Source organism: Protomyctophum bolini (assembly GCF_963924005.1).
Source record: "Protomyctophum bolini genome assembly, chromosome: 11".
NCBI classification, from domain to species: Eukaryota; Metazoa; Chordata; class Actinopteri; order Myctophiformes; family Myctophidae; genus Protomyctophum; species Protomyctophum bolini.
The window spans coordinates 7649204-7665610 of NC_137872.1; the positions used below are offsets into that span (position 1 = coordinate 7649204).

General features: G+C 44.1%; 1 protein-coding gene across 1 annotated transcript; it reads left to right on the top strand.

Moving 5' to 3' along the window:
- Positions 1 to 200: 200 nt before the first annotated feature.
- Positions 201 to 6268, top strand: LOC308324451 (kelch domain-containing protein 3-like; the record flags this gene model as incomplete). Its single annotated transcript, XM_080776495.1, has 2 exons — positions 201 to 1418; positions 6182 to 6268. 2 exons carry the CDS (start codon positions 201 to 203, stop codon positions 6266 to 6268), a joined length of 1305 nt encoding a protein of 434 aa, XP_080632621.1.
- Between the last annotated feature and the right edge of the window lie 10139 nt (positions 6269 to 16407).

Here is a 16407-nt window from a genome sequence, read left to right on the forward strand (position 1 = left end):
ACCAACACACTGACGGGAAATGCACGATTCGGGTCGCAAACATCCACCCCTCTCTGGCCAGACTTCGTGTGACGTTTGAGCCGCCCAACCAATATAAGCGGCAGTGTCCTAAACACCTATAAACATGTACGGAAATACGCCGTAGCGATCTGTTACGCGGCGAGGTTGCTTCTTACCGTCGACGTCGTGGTGAGAAGAGAATGTTGCGTTGGGTGGTCCACCTGGAGGACGGCCCCGAGAGGCTCAGCCACGCGGCCATGGTCGCCGGCGTTGAGCTCTACTCATTCGAGGCGATCTGCTTCAACAGAGACTACTGCGGCTGTCGGCAGCCCTTCCAGGTGCACGTGTTCAACACGGTGTCTCTGCGCTGGAGTAAGCTTCCCCACGCCGCGGGGGGGACGCCTCCTTCTGGAGGGAGGGGAGAGCGCCACCTGGAGGCCCCCTGCGCCGTGCTGATAGAGGACACCGTCTACATCTGGAGAGGGAGGCCTCACAGCAACGCGCTGTACGCCTTCGACGTGGATGCGCACGTCTGGTCCGAGCACCGGCTCTCCGGGAGCGTCCCGGAGGCCATGGAGGGGTACTCGGTGTGCGCGTCGGGGAGGGTCCTGTACGTCCACGGAGGATGGGACCTTCTGACCGGACACACCAACGCCACCTACAAGCTGGACACGGCCACCATGGTCTGGTCTATGGTCAGCACCCGGGGGGGGGCTCCGCCGCCCGCCTCGTCGCACCACTCCGCCACCGTCATCGGGACCAGGATGTTGGTGTTCGGGGGGCTGGGCGGGTACCGCGGCCACCGGATCTACAACTACGTCCGGGTGTTGGACACGCAGAGCGACCGCTGGCTGAGCAGCAGCGGCGGCGCTCAACCTTGCGCCACCGATGAGCCGTGCGGGCGGCCCCTCCCCCTCCTCCCCGAGGGACGCTGGAGCCACTCTGCGTTCACCTACAACGGAGAGCTGTTTGTGTTCGGCGGCCGCAACAGCTACGTGTCGCCGTGCTTCAACGACCTGTGGCGGTTCCACCCGGAGACGGGCGCGTGGAGGGAGGCGGAGCCGAAGGGGAAAGGGCCGCGCTGGATCACGGAGCTGTGCTGCTGCGCGGCGGTGGGAGGGGCCGGGGGAGGAGGGGATCGCGTGGTGCTGTTCGGAGGCAGGACGCTGGTCCTGCCTCCCAACCCGCTGTGCGACTCCTACTCCGTGGACGACCTGTACATCCTGGACCTGAGTCCTAGTCTGAAGACGTTATGTAAACTGGCCGTCCTGCAGCACGGCCTGCAGAGGTCCGAACTCCCGCACAACGTCTGCTGGGAACTGGCGGCCATGACTAGTACCACCGCTGATGACCACCAGGAGGGGGAGGAGCAGTGGCCTGCGGCGGCGGCCGGTCAGGCGACGAACACGACGCTAAGTGTACTTACGACTGCGATTGCTCTTAATTTAATCGCTGTTGTGTGTTGTACCCTTTTATGCACCATATTAGTCCCCTGGTCCAAAGGGGTTCGACGACGTATGTATTACTAGTTGACGAGGACTGCCTGTCGTCAGCCATTTGGTGTCTAGACGGGCTGCTTCCTCCTTGAGTACCAGAAGGAATGCTGGCTATCCATCCATCTTCAACCGCTTATCCGTAGTCATGTCGCGGGGGCAACAGCTCCACCAGAGAGCTCCAGACTTCCCTCTCCAGAGCAACATTAGTGACCTCATTCTGGGGCATCTCGAGGCGTTCCAAAGCCAGTTTGTAGATATAATCCCTCCATGTCATCTTTGGTCTGCCTCGGGGACTCCTCCCAGTGGAGATATAATCCTTCTGCTCCTTGGTCTGCCCCGGGGTCTCCTCCCAGTGGAGATATAATCCATCTGGTCCTTGGTCTGCCCCGGGGTCTCCTCCCAGTGGAGATATAATCCTTCTGCTCCTTGGTCTGCCCCGGGGTCTCCTCCCAGTGGAGATATAATCCATCTGGTCCTTGGTCTGCCCCGGGGTCTCCTCCCAGTGGAGATATAATCCATCTGGTCCTTGGTCTGCCCCGGGGTCTCCTCCCAATGGAGATATAATCCGTCTGCCCCGGGGTCTCCTCCCAGTGGAGATATAATCCTTCTGCTCCTTGGTCTGCCCCGGGGTCTCCTCCCAATGGAGATATAATCCTTCTGCTCCTTGGTCTGCCCCGGGGTCTCCTCCCAATGGAGATATAATCCATCTGGTCCTTGGTCTGCTCCGGGGTCTCCTCCCAATGGAGATATAATCCTTCTGCTCCTTGGTCTGCCCCGGGGTCTCCTCCCAGTGGAGATATAATCCATCTGGTCCTCGGTCTGCCCCGGGGTCTCCTCCCAGTGGAGATATAATCCATCTGGTCCTTGGTCTGCCCCGGGGTCTCCTCCCAGTGGAGATGTAATCCATCTGGTCCTTGGTCTCCCCCGGGGTCTCCTCCCAGTGGACATGTAATCCATCTGGTCCTTGGTCTGCCCCGGGGTCTCCTCCCAGTGAACATGTAATCCATCTGCTCCGGGGTCTCCTCCCAATGGAGATATAATCCTTCTGCTCCTTGGTCTGCCCCGGGGTCTCCTCCCAGTGGAGATATAATCCATCTGGTCCTTGGTCTGCCCCGGGGTCTCCTCCCAGTGGAGATGTAATCCATCTGGTCCTTGATCTCCCCCGGGGTCTCCTCCCAGTGGACATGTAATCCATCTGGTCCTTGGTCTCCCCCGGGGTCTCCTCCCAGTGGACATGTAATCCATCTGGTCCTTGGTCTGCCCCGGGGTCTCCTCCCAGTGGAGATGTAATCCATCTGGTCCTTGGTCTCCCCCGGGGTCTCCTCCCAGTGGAGATATAATCCATCTGGTCCTTGGTCTCCCCCGGGGTCTCCTCCCAATGGAGATGTAATCCATCTGGTCCTTGGTCTCCCCCGGGGTCTCCTCCCAGTGGAGATGTAATCCATCTGGTCCTTGGTCTCCCCCGGGGTCTCCTCCCAGTGGAGATGTAATCCCTCTATGTGATCCTTGGGGTCTCGCTGGCTATTCCTTCCATTATTGTGAGTCTTCTTGAGTGTTGCTTTTGGCTTAACACAAGCAGGACCAGGGAGCTGGTCTTCCTTATAGCCAATTTTGAACGCCTTGAACTGTTGATATTTGGTTGCCTAAACTAATTATTGGTACTTGTTTTTTGTTTTGTTTTGTTGCCTGTATCAGATTTATTTGTTTTTGGCTCGAGTAGCGAGTTATCCTGTATACGTACGTGCCGCGCTACGAGCGTGTAGATCTGCTATTTTGTGAAAACGTGGCGCAAATCTTTGAATATATATTCTTTCAGAGCGAACGTTTTTAACTCAAAGCTTTGCTTATGGGGGGGGGGGGGGGGGGGGGGGCGCTGGCTGGAAGAAAATATTTTCAGATGGGGCTCGGCGGCAAATTACATATATTTTGGGGGTCCTTGACATGAAAATGTTTGAGATTGACTGATATAGAATGTTTTTTCAGAAGACATCTGTAGAATGGTCCTCAGGTCTAAACATTCTAGCCTGCGTGCCAGAACTTTTTCCACACGGCGCAGACAGCTGCAGTCAGCCAATAGGAAGACAGAGGGACGTCATGTGGTGCAGACGGCAGCAGTCAGACACGAGTAATTAAAATAATTAACATCAAGTTACAACGTGTCCCAACATGGTTCGGTGTGTCCCTCGCCTCGCATCGCTGCAGACACCTGAGATATATGGGCCAGGCTGGACGGACAGACAGACAGATAGGCGGGCGGGCAGGCAGGCGGGCATGGGCGGGCGGGCAGGCAGGCAGGCAGGCACTGCAGACAGACAGATATATGGGCTTTCAAATTGATGTAGGCTATATTTGGCCCCCATCTGATCCCCCAGAAGAGAAGATTTTGTGTTAGAAAATGTCAAAATTAATCATGATGTTATAAACACGAAAGATATATATTTTTTAAATGCTCAAAAATGGCAGATGTACAAGTTTACAGCTCTGGATTAAGAGCTAAATGCCTAAATTGTAGAATGTGTATTGTAAGTGTTGTACATGCTCTGTGTCTTAATGCTTAATATTTGATGTAAAACACTTACAAATGAACTCTGAGTGGCTCTAAAGACCTGTGGCTCACCACGAGACACATGGGAAATGTAGTCCTGATGGATGGACCTGAGGTCATTAAGTCTGTCTGTCTGACACATGGGAAATGTAGTCCTGATGGATGGACCTGAGGTCATTAAGTCTGTCTGTCTGACACATGGGAAATGTAGTCCTGATTGATGGACCCGAGGTCATTAAGTCTGTCTGTCTGGACATTCAACAGAATCTGAATTACAGCTTTGGTTATAATTATGCATAATAAAAAAAAAAAAGAATGTTAAAAACCGTGTCGTGCCCATGCATGTTGTGCCCGTCCAAACCATCACCGTCCTAGACGGTTGCAGCTGTGTCCCCTGGCTATGATGTCACTGCCTGTCAATCATCGTGGCTCTCCTACATAGACTTATATTGGCTTCAGGCCAATGGAGGCTCTCCTACATAGACTTCTATTGGCTTCAGGCCAATGGAGGCTCTCCTACATAGACTTCTATCGACTTCAGGCCAATGGAGGCTCTCCTACATAGACTTATATTGAGAATGGGGACAACCAACTGGGACAAGTCCTGGACCGGAAGTAGGCAGAGATACAGATTTGACCCAGGCAATAGCACAGCTTTAATGATCTTAAATCCTTTTATTTTAGATTGTTTTGTAGTAATAGTATACGACATACACATTGGAGAGACTTTAGTTGTTACTGGACAATACTTTAAAACAGTTGGCATGTTGCACGCATGCCTAAAAGTTATCTTATTTGCGCCTCCCTCGTTGAAAACAAAGTATTTCCAGCTTTGCCTCAGTCCAGGCTGCATGAACAGCGCTCGATCGCTCGGTTTCCGCCCCCTCAATGTCGTAACTCTTCTAGTAGATGGCTCTGATCTTGTATTATCGTAAGTATTCTGACACGCCTGGACTTGAGTCCACGGATGTCACCCACCTTGAGAAGCCCTGTTCTCGCTGTCCGGCCTCTAGACCTGGTTGGTTCCCACACGTTTCAGCCCGTGACCCAAAACAGAAATTAGATTTTCTCTTGGGACGCAAACGTGTGACAATAGCAGATCTACAAGCTCTCAACGTGCCGCTTCGCGCCGCCTTGTGAGCTTGTAGATCTCCTATCGTCACTACTTCTTTGTGTGTTTATATGGAATTTCTTAAATTTTCCTTTTATGAAGTTACAAAAAAAAACATTGAATTTTGGTTTAATTCGTGAAAAGTTTTGCTTTTTGGGGAATGTTTAGAAATAATAATAATTAAAAACCATATTTAGGACACAAAAAACAAGGGGACCCGTAACAATGTGTCTGTGACCCAGTAGTCTGTGATCCAGTGTCTTTCGCCCAGTAGTCTGGCATTACCAGACTGTTGCCTCCGCGATTTCCAAATGCTTCATCATACAGTCTCAACGGAAGAGCTGTCGTGAGTAAAATATAAGAAGTTACTATAGGAAGTGGAGCCTCCTCGCCACTTCCGTTTCGTCTTTACAGTCGCGCATATTTATCCTAATATAAATAGAAAACATCTAAGCATATATAACATGTTGCTTAGCAGAAAATGAAATAAAAAAATAAGCTCTAAAGATTGTTTAAAATATATTTTAGTGAACGGAAATGGCAGCTTCCGTTACTCAGCTCATGGGGCTGTAGGTCCAGACTCTATATAGCATTCCTTACTCAGCTCATGGGGCTGTACATCCAGACTCTATATAGCATTCCTTACTCAGCTCATGGGGCTGTACATCCAGACTCTATATAGCATTCCTTACTCAGCTCATGGGGCTGTACATCCAGACTCTATATAGCATTCCTTACTCAGCTCATGGGGCTGCAGGTCCAGACTCTATATAGCATTCCTTACTCAGCTCACGGGGCTGTAGGTCCAGACTCTATATAGCATTCCTTACTCAGCTCATGGGGTGCAGGTCCAGACTCTATATAGCATTCGGAGATTGTGGAATAGTTGTCTGGCTACGCGAGACTATAGTGACCCAGTGCTCCAGAACAGTAATTTCTCACCTCTTATCTGAAAGTGTGTGTAGAATTATCCTGCGCTGCATCGCGTCAGTTCGTCCATGATAATTCTCCTGCGCTGCGTCGCGTCAGTTCGTCCATGATAATTCTCCTGCGCTGCGTCGGGTCAGTTCGTCCATGATAATTCTCCTGCGCTGCGTCGGGTCAGTTCGTCCATGATAATTCTCCTGCGCTGCGTCGGGTCAGTTCGTCCATGAGAACGTCCGCGGAAACAACCAGTTCTGCATCACTTCTTCAATAATTGGCCCAGAGAAAAGAAAACTGACATTTGGTTAAAATGTCAGGAGGACAACTCCTACGGTACTTCCAACTTCCTGCACACGCAGGAAAGGCTGCACTGCCCGTCAACTGGCGACAATCAATCAATCAATCAATCAATCAATTGTCTAAAAATGTCGACTTCATCACCCCAGCGTCGACAGAACAAGCGATGTTCGTGCATGGTAGTCATGGCGACGAAGAGATAAGGCTGTGGTGACATTTTAAACGTTGAGGTGATGGGGAGAGAATTCTTTGGTTACACACTGTGGCTGACTGCGGTCAAACTCTCTGGTTACTGTGTGTGTGTGTGTGTGTGTGTGTGTGTGTGTGTGTGTGTGTGTGTGTGTGTGCGCGTGTGCGTGTGCGTGCGCATGTGCATGCCTGCGTGCACGCTCATGCGCGTGTGTGTTCTGTGTGCGCATGTGACACCGGATCCACGCTGACAAGGAGGATGCAGGGACATGGGGAAGACGAGAAAGAGAGAGGGAGTGAGCGAGACTGTGTGTGTGTGTGTGTGTGTGTGTGTGTGTGTGTGTGTGTGTGTGTGTGTGTGTGTGTGTGTGTGTGCGTGTGTGATGTTCAATTCATCATAGCATTTAAGTATACACATCTATATAGCCAACAGGACCATTGTTCTCGATGGATGTAACTAAAGTATGTATGGGAATTTAATGTTGGTGTAGGACGAGGTTTGTGGTTTCAGGCAGGCAGGCCGGCCGGCACGCATGCATGTATATATAGCCTACATAACATGTACATGAGTTGAGTGCCTGCATGTTCGCATTAACGGAAATGGATGAGGCCAGTTAGCAAAACACACACACTCATACGCACGCACGCACGCATGCGCGCGACACACACACACACACACACACACACACACACACACACACACACACACACACACACACACACACACACAGACAGTGGTGTTGCCAACTTGCCATCTGTCTTGTTAAAACCTTATTAATTGCAGTTTGTGTGTGTGTGTGTGTGTGTGTGTGTGTGTGTGCGTGTGTGTGCGTGCGAGTGTGTGGTAGGTTAGCATTCTGTAGGCCTACTTAAGATAGACCCGAGCACGTATCGTGGCCTATATATATAGTGTGACGGTTCCCTATATTTTTTGTGTATGTGTTCTATTTAGTGTATATATATATTGTGTGTGTGTGTGTATATATATATATATATATATATATATATGTGTGTTATATTTAGTATATATATATTGTGTGTGTATATATGTGTTATATTTAGTATATATTGTGTGTGTGTGTATATATAATCAATCAATCAAAAGCCTTAAGGCATTGAACCCCTACCATGAAATGTTCTATGAGCAGGGCCTGGCTGTAAACAAGTTATTGAGCTTAGTCCAGTTACCCTGGGTAAACATAGTACCTTTCCTTTCCTTTGTCTTTGTTGCCAGGCAGTTTTGCCATCCTTTTCACCCAATCAGAATTTTTCTACTACTTTTCTTTTTAGGGTATTTGGAGACTGGAGTTCGATTCCCCCTCATGGAAGATATAATAATAGTTTAAGTTAGTTATGTGTCAGTTAACTGCCTGGTAATGGCATACCTCAGTTTCAGCTCGTATTCTGAGCTGGCTGCCTTGCCGGCAAGGCTGGTTCTATTGCTGCAAAGCAGGGCGGGGCAGACCGGGCCAGGCAGACAGAGAGCCAGGCCTCGAGAGAGGCCTGGCTGAGCTGACTGAGCAAGGCTGGTATGGCTGCAATGGCTGACTGCAAAGGCTGATGTGCGCTGGCTTGGCAGCCTGACTTTCTACACTGGCTGACTGGCGGAGCTGGCTGGCTGCGTTGGCTGATTGGGCGGGCTTGCTGGCTAGCTGGCTTGCTGGGCTCCCTGAGGGAAGCTTTGGGATGGATCTCTAGGGGCATCGGCTTGTGTTGAGCCTTCCAACGGCGTCTACCTTGATCTCTGTCCTAAGAAAGAGACAGAAAAAGAAAGACACACAAACTCAACTATTCTTCCACATGAGGAAGGCAGGCACGCAGGTTGCAGGTTGTAGTTGGGTTTTTGATGGGTTGGGTTTCAGGTGGTTGTATTGTAGTAGCTTGACATTTCTTGGAGGGCAGACTCAATCTTTTGCAAGTCTGCTTGTTGGGTGGTAATGCAGAGGTCGTCGGCGTAGATGAAACGCTGGCATTCTGTTGGTAGTGGCTGGTCGTTTGTGTAGATATTGAAGAGGGGGGCGAGCACACTACCTTGTGGGAGGTCGTTCTTTTGGGCTTTCCATTTACTCCTCTGGTCAATTAACTGGACATAGAAGCGCCTGTTGTTGAGGAGGCTTTTCCTGACCATTGTGCCGTGTTGGACAGTGTCATAGGCAGCAGAGAGATCTCTGAATGCTGCTGCAGTTATTTGTTTTCCCTCAAACCCTCAATGTGTTGGGTGAGGTTGAGCTCTGTCCAGCACAGGAGCGGCCGGGACGGAAGCCAGCTTGGTCTTTAGTCAGCTTTGTATCTATGAGTGACAACGAGGCGTTGGAGTAGCAGACTCTCATAGAGCTTGTAGGTGATGCAAAGGAGGGACGTGGGTCGGTAGCTCTTTGGGGATGATGGGTCTTTGCCAGGTTTGGGGATTGCAACCACTTTGGCCTTTTTCCAGACAGAAGGGATGGTTTTCTGTGCCATGCATTTGTTCAGCATCCCCACGAGCAAGGTCTTTGCGTTAGGTTCCAGGTGCTGTATAATTTCTGCCAGTATGTCATCAATCCCTGCTGCTTTTCCGGGTTTCAACTTTCCCATTGCAATTTCGAGTTCTTCTAGGTCGAAGGGTTTGGTTTGAGGGTTGGCTGATTGTGGTTGGTCTGATACCACTGTGCGATGGTATTCTCCTCTGGGTCGGCGGCGGTGTTGGTTACGACTGTTGGCCACCAGTTGTGATGCAACAGAGTTCGCTGTGACCGTTGTGAATTATGGGTGGCTCCCAGAGGTCCTTGATCCCCATGGGGTCCAACAGTGGTCATTGAAGCGTGCACACACAAATGCACATATGCACCTACACACGCACAGGCGCACATGCGTATGCACACCTGGACCTGTAAATTAACAACACAAAAACTAAGGCACTGGTGTCGGACTTCTGCTTTACCGGAACGGGGTTCAACTCCCTGCAGTGCCCTGCTCAATGTGTTGTATTTACATGGTTCATTGGTCCATGGTCTCAGGTCATTGAGCGGCGCGCTATATAGACAACGCTATATACTGTTATTTTTCATGTTGGTGTTCTCTATATCTTTTCGTCCTGGGCATGACGTTAAACTGTTCCGTTCGAGAGGACCGGCGACCCTCGAATGTAAACAGCCACGAAAGGAGTTGTTATTTAGGGCTGTGTCGACCAATTTGGTGTGACGTGATCGGCTCCAGCTTGAGCCACTCTGCTGTAGGGAAATACAGGGCCATGGCAGTTGCACTGATTGTTTGTGGGTCTGCGTCCCACTTGGAGTTCACTAGTTTTCACAGGATGTTATTGTGGGTGTTGACCGTGGCTTTTGTGTTCTCCGGGTGTTTTTTATGGAGAGTTTGTGATGCTCAGTTCTTTTTTTGCGTCTCGGTTCCTCAGGTGGAAGCTGCATATTTGGGTTTTTGATGGGTTGGGTTTCAGGTGGTTGTATTGTAGTAGCTTGACATTTCTTGGAGGGCACTTTCAAGGACAGACTCAATCTTTTGCAAGTCTGTTTGTTGGGTGGTAATGCAGAGGTCGGCGTGTTGTATTTACAATGATTCATTTCTATTTTCTGCTCATTGTGTTGGCTATATGCCCATGGTCCAAAATGATAAATGATAAATGCTAATGTTTCTCATCCTCCGTAACAGTCCGCAATTTGCTAATGTTTCTCATCCTACGCAAAACTACATTTTTTTTCTCCAAAAATTCAAAAAACGATGGGTTATAGCCCATCGTTTATTGAAATTTTGGAGAAAAATCCTCCGCAACACTCCGCAATTTGCTCCGCAATCCTCCGCAACACTCCGCAATCCTCCGCAACACTCAAATTTTTTTCTCCAAAAATTAAAAAAATGATGGGTTATAGCCCATCGTTTTTTGAAATTTTGGAGAAAAATCCTCCGCAATCCTCCGCAATTTGCTCCGCAATCCTCCAAAATTTCAAAAAACATGGGCTATAACCCATCGTTTTTTTCATTTTTTTCAAATCCTCAAAAATGATGAAAAACGGCGTGCTATAGTAGGGTTAGGGTACGATATGGGCTATAGCTCATGGTCCAAAATGATGAGAAACGAGGCTAACTTTCTCTCATCATTTTGGACCGTGGGCTATAGCCCATATCGTACGGCATACTATGGCACGCCGTTTTTCATCATTTTTGAGGATTTGGAAAAAATGAAAAAAACGATGGGTTATAGCCCATGTTTTTTGAAAATTTGAAAAAAAAAGTTAGCCTCGTTTCTCATCATTTTGGACCGTGGGCTATAGCCCATATCGTACGGCATACTATGGCACGCCTTTTTTCATCATTTTTGAGGATTTGAAAAAATGAAAAAAACGATGGGTTATAGCCCATGTTTTTTGAAATTTTGAAAAAAAAAGTTAGCCTCGTTTCTCATCATTTTGGACCGTGGGCTATAGCCCATATCGTACAGCATACTATAGCGCGCCATTTTTCATCATTTTTGATGATTTGACAAAAATGAAAAAATGAAAAAAACGATGGGTTATAGCCCATGTTTTTTGAAATTTTGAAAAAAAAGTTATCCTCGTTTCTCATCATTTTGGACCATGGGCTATAGCGTATATCGTACGCCATACTATAGCGCGCCGTTTTTCATCATTTTTGATGATTTGACAAAAATTTAAAAATTTAAAAAACGATGGGTTATATAGCCCATGTTTTTTGAAATTTTGAAAAAAAAAGTTAGCCTCGTTTCTCATCATTTTGGACCATGGGCTATAGCGTATATCGTACGGCATACTATAGCGCGCCGTTTTTCATCATTTTTTATGATTTGACAAAAATTTAAAAATTTAAAAATCGATGGGTTATAGCCCATGTTTTTTGAAATTTTGAAAAAAAAAGTTAGCCTCGTTTCTCATCATGAAATTTTGGAGAAAAATCCTCCGCAATCCTCCGCAATTTGCTCCGCAATCCTCCAAAATTTCAAAAAACATGGGCTATAACCCATCGTTTTTTTCATTTTTTTCAAATCCTCAAAAATGATGAAAAACGGCGTGCTATAGTAGGGTTAGGGTACGATATGGGCTATAGCTCATGGTCCAAAATGATGAGAAACGAGGCTAACTTTCTCTCATCATTTTGGACCGTGGGCTATAGCCCATATCGTACGGCATACTATGGCACGCCGTTTTTCATCATTTTTGAGGATTTGGAAAAAATGAAAAAAACGATGGGTTATAGCCCATGTTTTTTGAAAATTTGAAAAAAAAAGTTAGCCTCGTTTCTCATCATTTTGGACCGTGGGCTATAGCCTATATCGTACGGCCTACTATGGCACGCCTTTTTTCATCATTTTTGAGGATTTGAAAAAATGAAAAAAACGATGGGTTATAGCCCATGTTTTTTGAAATTTTGAAAAAAAAAGTTAGCCTCGTTTCTCATCATTTTGGACCGTGGGCTATAGCCCATATCGTACAGCATACTATAGCGCGCCATTTTTCATCATTTTTGATGATTTGACAAAAATGAAAAAATGAAAAAAACGATGGGTTATAGCCCATGTTTTTTGAAATTTTGAAAAAAAAGTTATCCTCGTTTCTCATCATTTTGGACCATGGGCTATAGCGTATATCGTACGGCATACTATAGCGCGCCGTTTTTCATCATTTTTGATGATTTGACAAAAATTTAAAAATTTAAAAAACGATGGGTTATAGCCCATGTTTTTTGAAATTTTGAAAAAAAAAGTTAGCCTCGTTTCTCATCATTTTGGACCATGGGCTATAGCGTATATCGTACGGCATACTATAGCGCGCCGTTTTTCATCATTTTTGATGATTTGACAAAAATTTTAAAATTTAAAAAACGATGGGTTATAGCCCATGTTTTTTGAAATTTTGAAAAAAAAAGTTAGCCTCGTTTCTCATCATTTTGGACCATGGGCTATAGCCTATATCGTACGGCATACTATAGCGCGCCATTTTTCATCATTTTTGATGATTTGACAAAAATGAAAAAATGAAAAAAACGATGGGTTATAGCCCATGTTTTTTGAAATTTTGAAAAAAAAATTATCCTCGTTTCTCATCATTTTGGACCATGGGCTATAGCCTATATCGTACGGCATACTATAGCGCGCCGTTTTTCATCATTTTTGATGATTTGACAAAAATTAAAAAATTTAAAAAAGGATGGGTTATAGCCCATGTTTTTTGAAATTTTGAAAAAAAAAGTTAGCCTCGTTTCTCATCATTTTGGACCATGGGCTATAGCCTATATCGTACGGCATACTATAGCGCGCCATTTTTCATCATTTTTGATGATTTGACAAAAATGAAAAAATGAAAAAAACGATGGGTTATAGCCCATGTTTTTTGAAATTTTGAAAAAAAAATTATCCTCGTTTCTCATCATTTTGGACCATGGGCTATAGCCTATATCGTACGGCATACTATAGCGCGCCGTTTTTCATCATTTTTGATGATTTGACAAAAATTTAAAAAACGATGGGTTATAGCCTATGTTTTTTGAAATTTTGAAAAAAAAGTTATCCTCGTTTCTCATCATTTTGGACCATGGGCTATAGCCTATATCGTACGGCATACTATAGCGCGCCGTTTTTCATCATTTTTGATGATTTGACAAAAAATTTAAAATTTAAAAAACGATGGGTTATAGCCCATGTTTTTTGAAATTTTGAAAAAAAAAGTTAGCCTCGTTTCTCATCATTTTGGACCATGGGCTATAGCCTATATCGTACGGCATACTATAGCGCGCCATTTTTCATCATTTTTGATGATTTGACAAAAATTTAAAAAACGATGGGTTATAGCCCATGTTTTTTGAAATTTTGAAAAAAAAAGTTAGCCTCGTTTCTCATCATTTTGGACCATGGGCTATAGCCTATATCGTACGGCATACTATAGCGCGCCATTTTTCATCATTTTTGATGATTTGACAAAAATGAAAAAATGAAAAAAACGATGGGTTATAGCCCATGTTTTTTGAAATTTTGAAAAAAAAGTTATCCTCGTTTCTCATCATTTTGGACCATGGGCTATAGCCTATATCGTACGGCATACTATAGGCTATAGCCTATATCGTACGGCATACTATAGCGCGCCGTTTTTCATCATTTTTGATGATTTGACAAAAATTAAAACATAAAAAAAACGATGGGTTATAGCCTATGTTTTTTGAAATTTTGAAAAAAAAGTTATCCTCGTTTCTCATCATTTTGGACCATGGGCTATAGCCTATATCGTACGGCATACTATAGCGCGCCGTTTTTCATCATTTTTGATGATTTGACAAAAATTTAAAAATTTAAAAAACGATGGGTTATAGCCCATGTTTTTTGAAATTTTGAAAAAAAAGTTAGCCTCGTTTCTCATCATTTTGGACCATGGGCTATAGCCTATATCGTACGGCATACTATAGCGCGCCATTTTTCATCATTTTTGATGATTTGACAAAAATGAAAAAATGAAAAAAACGATGGGTTATAGCCCATGTTTTTTGAAATTTTGAAAAAAAAGTTATCCTCGTTTCTCATAATTTTGGACCATGGGCTATAGCCTATATCGCACGGCATACTATAGCGCGCCGTTTTTCATCATTTTTGATGATTTGACAAAAATTTTAAAATTTAAAAAACGATGGGTTATAGCCCATGTTTTTTGAAATTTTGAAAAAAAAAGTTAGCCTCGTTTCTCATCATTTTGGACCATGGGCTATAGCCTATATCGTACGGCATACTATAGCGCGCCATTTTTCATCATTTTTGATGATTTGACAAAAATGAAAAAATGAAAAAAACGATGGGTTATAGCCCATGTTTTTTGAAATTTTGAAAAAAAAGTTATCCTCGTTTCTCATCATTTTGGACCATGGGCTATAGCCTATATCGTACGGCATACTATAGGGCTATAGCCTATATCGTACGGCATACTATAGCGCGCCAATTTTCATCATTTTTGATGATTTGACAAAAATTAAAACATTAAAAAAACGATGGGTTATAGCCCATGTTTTTTGAAATTTTGAAAAAAAAGTTATCCTCGTTTCTCATCATTTTGGACCATGGGCTATAGCCTATATCGTACGGCATACTATAGGCTATAGCCTATATCGTACGGCATACTATAGCGCGCCGTTTTTCATCATTTTTGATGATTTGACAAAAATTAAAAAATTAAAAATACGATGGGTTATAGCCCATGTTTTTTGAAATTTTGAAAAAAAAAAAATTAGCCTCGTTTCTCATCATTTTGGACCATGGGCTATAGCCTATATCGTACGGCATACTATAGCGCGCCATCTTTCATCATTTTTGATGATTTGACAAAAATGAAAAAATGAAAAAAACGATGGGTTATAGCCCATGTTTTTTGAAATTTTGAAAAAAAAGTTATCCTCGTTTCTCATCATTTTGGACCATGGGCTATAGCCTATATCGCACGGCATACTATAGCGCGCCGTTTTTCATCATTTTTGATGATTTGACAAAAATTTAAACATTTAAAAAACGATGGGTTATAGCCCATGTTTTTTGAAATTTTGAAAAAAAAAGTTAGCCTCGTTTCTCATCATTTTGGACCATGGGCTATAGCCTATATCGTACGGCATACTATAGCGCGCCATTTTTCATCATTTTTGATGATTTGACAAAAATGAAAAAATGAAAAAAACGATGGGTTATAGCCCATGTTTTTTGAAATTTTGAAAAAAACATTATCCTCGTTTCTCATCATTTTGGACCATGGGCTATAGCCTATATCGTACGGCATACTATAGCGCGCCGTTTTTCATCATTTTTGATGATTTGACAAAAAATTTAAAATTTAAAAAACGATGGGTTATAGCCCATGTTTTTTGAAATTTTGAAAAAAAAAGTTAGCCTCGTTTCTCATCATTTTGGACCATGGGCTATAGCCTATATCGTACGGCATACTATAGCGCGCCATTTTTCATCATTTTTGATGATTTGACAAAAATGAAAAAATGAAAAAAACGATGTTTTTTGAAATTTTGAAAAAAAAGTTATCCTCGTTTCTCATCATTTTGGACAATGGGCTATAGCCTATATCGTACGGCATACTATAGCGCGCCGTTTTTCATCATTTTTGATGATTTGACAAAAATTTTAAAATTTAAAAAACGATGGGTTATAGCCCATGTTTTTTGAAATTTTGAAAAAAAAAGTTAGCCTCGTTTCTCATCATTTTGGACCATGGGCTATAGCCTATATCGTACGGCATACTATAGCGCGCCATTTTTCATCATTTTTGATGATTTGACAAAAATGAAAAAATGAAAAAAACGATGGGTTATAGCCCATGTTTTTTGAAATTTTGAAAAAAAAGTTATCCTCGTTTCTCATCATTTTGGACCATGGGCTATAGCCTATATCGTACGGCATACTATAGCGCGCCGTTTTTCATCATTTTTAAAGATTTGACAAAAATTAAAAAATTAAAAACGATGGGTTATAGCCCATGTTTTTTGAAATTTTGAAAAAAAAGTTATCCTCGTTTCTCATCATTTTGGACCATGAGCTATAGCGTATATCGTACGGCATACTATAGCGCGCCGTTTTTCATCATTTTTGATGATTTGACAAAAATTAAAAAATTAAAAAAACGATGGGTTATAGCCCATGTTATTTGAAATTTTGAAAAAAAAAGTTAGCCTCGTTTCTCATAATTTTGGACCATGGGCTATAGCCTATATCGTACGGCATACTATAGCGCGCCATTTTTCATCATTTTTGATGATTTGACAAAAATGAAAAAATGAAAAAAACGATGTTATAGCCCATGTTTTTTGAAATTTTGAAAAAAAAATTATCCTCGTTTCTCATCATTTTGGACCATGGGCTA